At 40.7% G+C, this 1,138-nt stretch overlaps 1 protein-coding gene across 1 annotated transcript in view; it reads left to right on the top strand.

Moving 5' to 3' along the window:
- The window catches only part of vimar (visceral mesodermal armadillo-repeats), a 9,832-nt gene that overhangs the window by 4,232 nt on the left and 4,462 nt on the right, over nt 1–1,138 (top strand). The window contains exons 3-5 of the mRNA XM_018022189.2: nt 36–269; nt 507–673; nt 790–1,021. Of these exons, the coding sequence (XP_017877678.1) occupies nt 36–269; nt 507–673; nt 790–1,021 (633 nt within the window). The remainder of the gene's footprint in view (nt 1–35; nt 270–506; nt 674–789; nt 1,022–1,138) is intronic.

The following is a 1,138-nucleotide window of genomic DNA, read 5'->3' as shown; positions in this document are numbered from 1 at the left end:
TATCACTTGACTAAAACCCAATGGTACGTTTACAGAAGCTACAGAATTCATCATAGACGATGTGTTCTTAACTCTCCTGCGTCATGAATCGAAAGAGATCATCGCGAAGACCGCGAAAGCGATCGCAGAGATCGCTAAAAGCGAGAGAGGTCGGGAGAAATGCACCAGCACAGACCTGGTGAACGCGTTGATCGATTTGCTGAAGGACGACCGCGTCGATGTGCTGACACAGACATCCAGAGCCCTGGGAAATATTTGCTACGAGAATGGTAGGGATCTCTAATGATCCTTTTGTTCATGTATGTAGCTAACAATCGTTATAATATTAGAACTCTTACATAAAAACAATGATAAAGCATTGAAATTTCAATACTTACTAGATATTACGTTAATAAAACACCGTACAAGATTTTACAAATTTTGCGAGCCTATTAAAATAATTATTAGCAGTTATCAACTCATAAAACTTTAAAAATCCTTGGTAACGTTTGTATAAAATGTTACAGAGAATGGAAAGAAGTATGTTGAGGATAAGAACGGGTTAATGTCGATATTAGCGGTGATGGAGAAAAGCGTAGCGATGAAAGACGTGGAAGGTGCACCGTTCCTCCGTAACGTAGCTGCCGGGCTTCTGTTAAACTTCCTCATTGACCGGCCATCCCTTCACACGGAGGTACGACCGTATTTTTTTTTTTATCCCCTAGTCGCGTTTTATTATACACAGTTTGTATTCTAGGTGTTTGAAGTATGCGATAATTAATACATTAATCTGTAGGCAATTTTCCTTAGGCGTTGCAACAGGAGATAGTGCCGATCATCTGCAGCATTTTGGAGATCGACGGGACCATCGGCGGAGAGGCAGCGATGCATTCTCTTTTATTATTAGGCATATTGAACGACGCGGATATAATATTCTTAGACGAGAGGCTTGCGAAGATTTTGGTAGATATTCTAGCGACCGACACGTCGCCGGAGCTGTCCGAGATGTGTTTGGAACTCCTTCACGGTCAGGCGGAAGACGGTAATTGTTCGTAATAATTTTAGTAGGAATAATAGTAGAAGTTTATTTCATGCATTTAAAAGGGGTGGTACATTCGGTGATAACTGCGGATTTTTATCTACAATGTAATATTTATGG

This window comes from Ceratina calcarata, unplaced genomic scaffold (genome assembly GCF_001652005.2).
Source record: "Ceratina calcarata isolate Rehan_Ccalc_2016 unplaced genomic scaffold, ASM165200v1 scaffold279.2, whole genome shotgun sequence".
In the NCBI taxonomy this organism is placed as follows: domain Eukaryota; kingdom Metazoa; phylum Arthropoda; class Insecta; order Hymenoptera; family Apidae; genus Ceratina; species Ceratina calcarata.
This window is presented reverse-complemented; position numbering and strand designations above follow the sequence as displayed.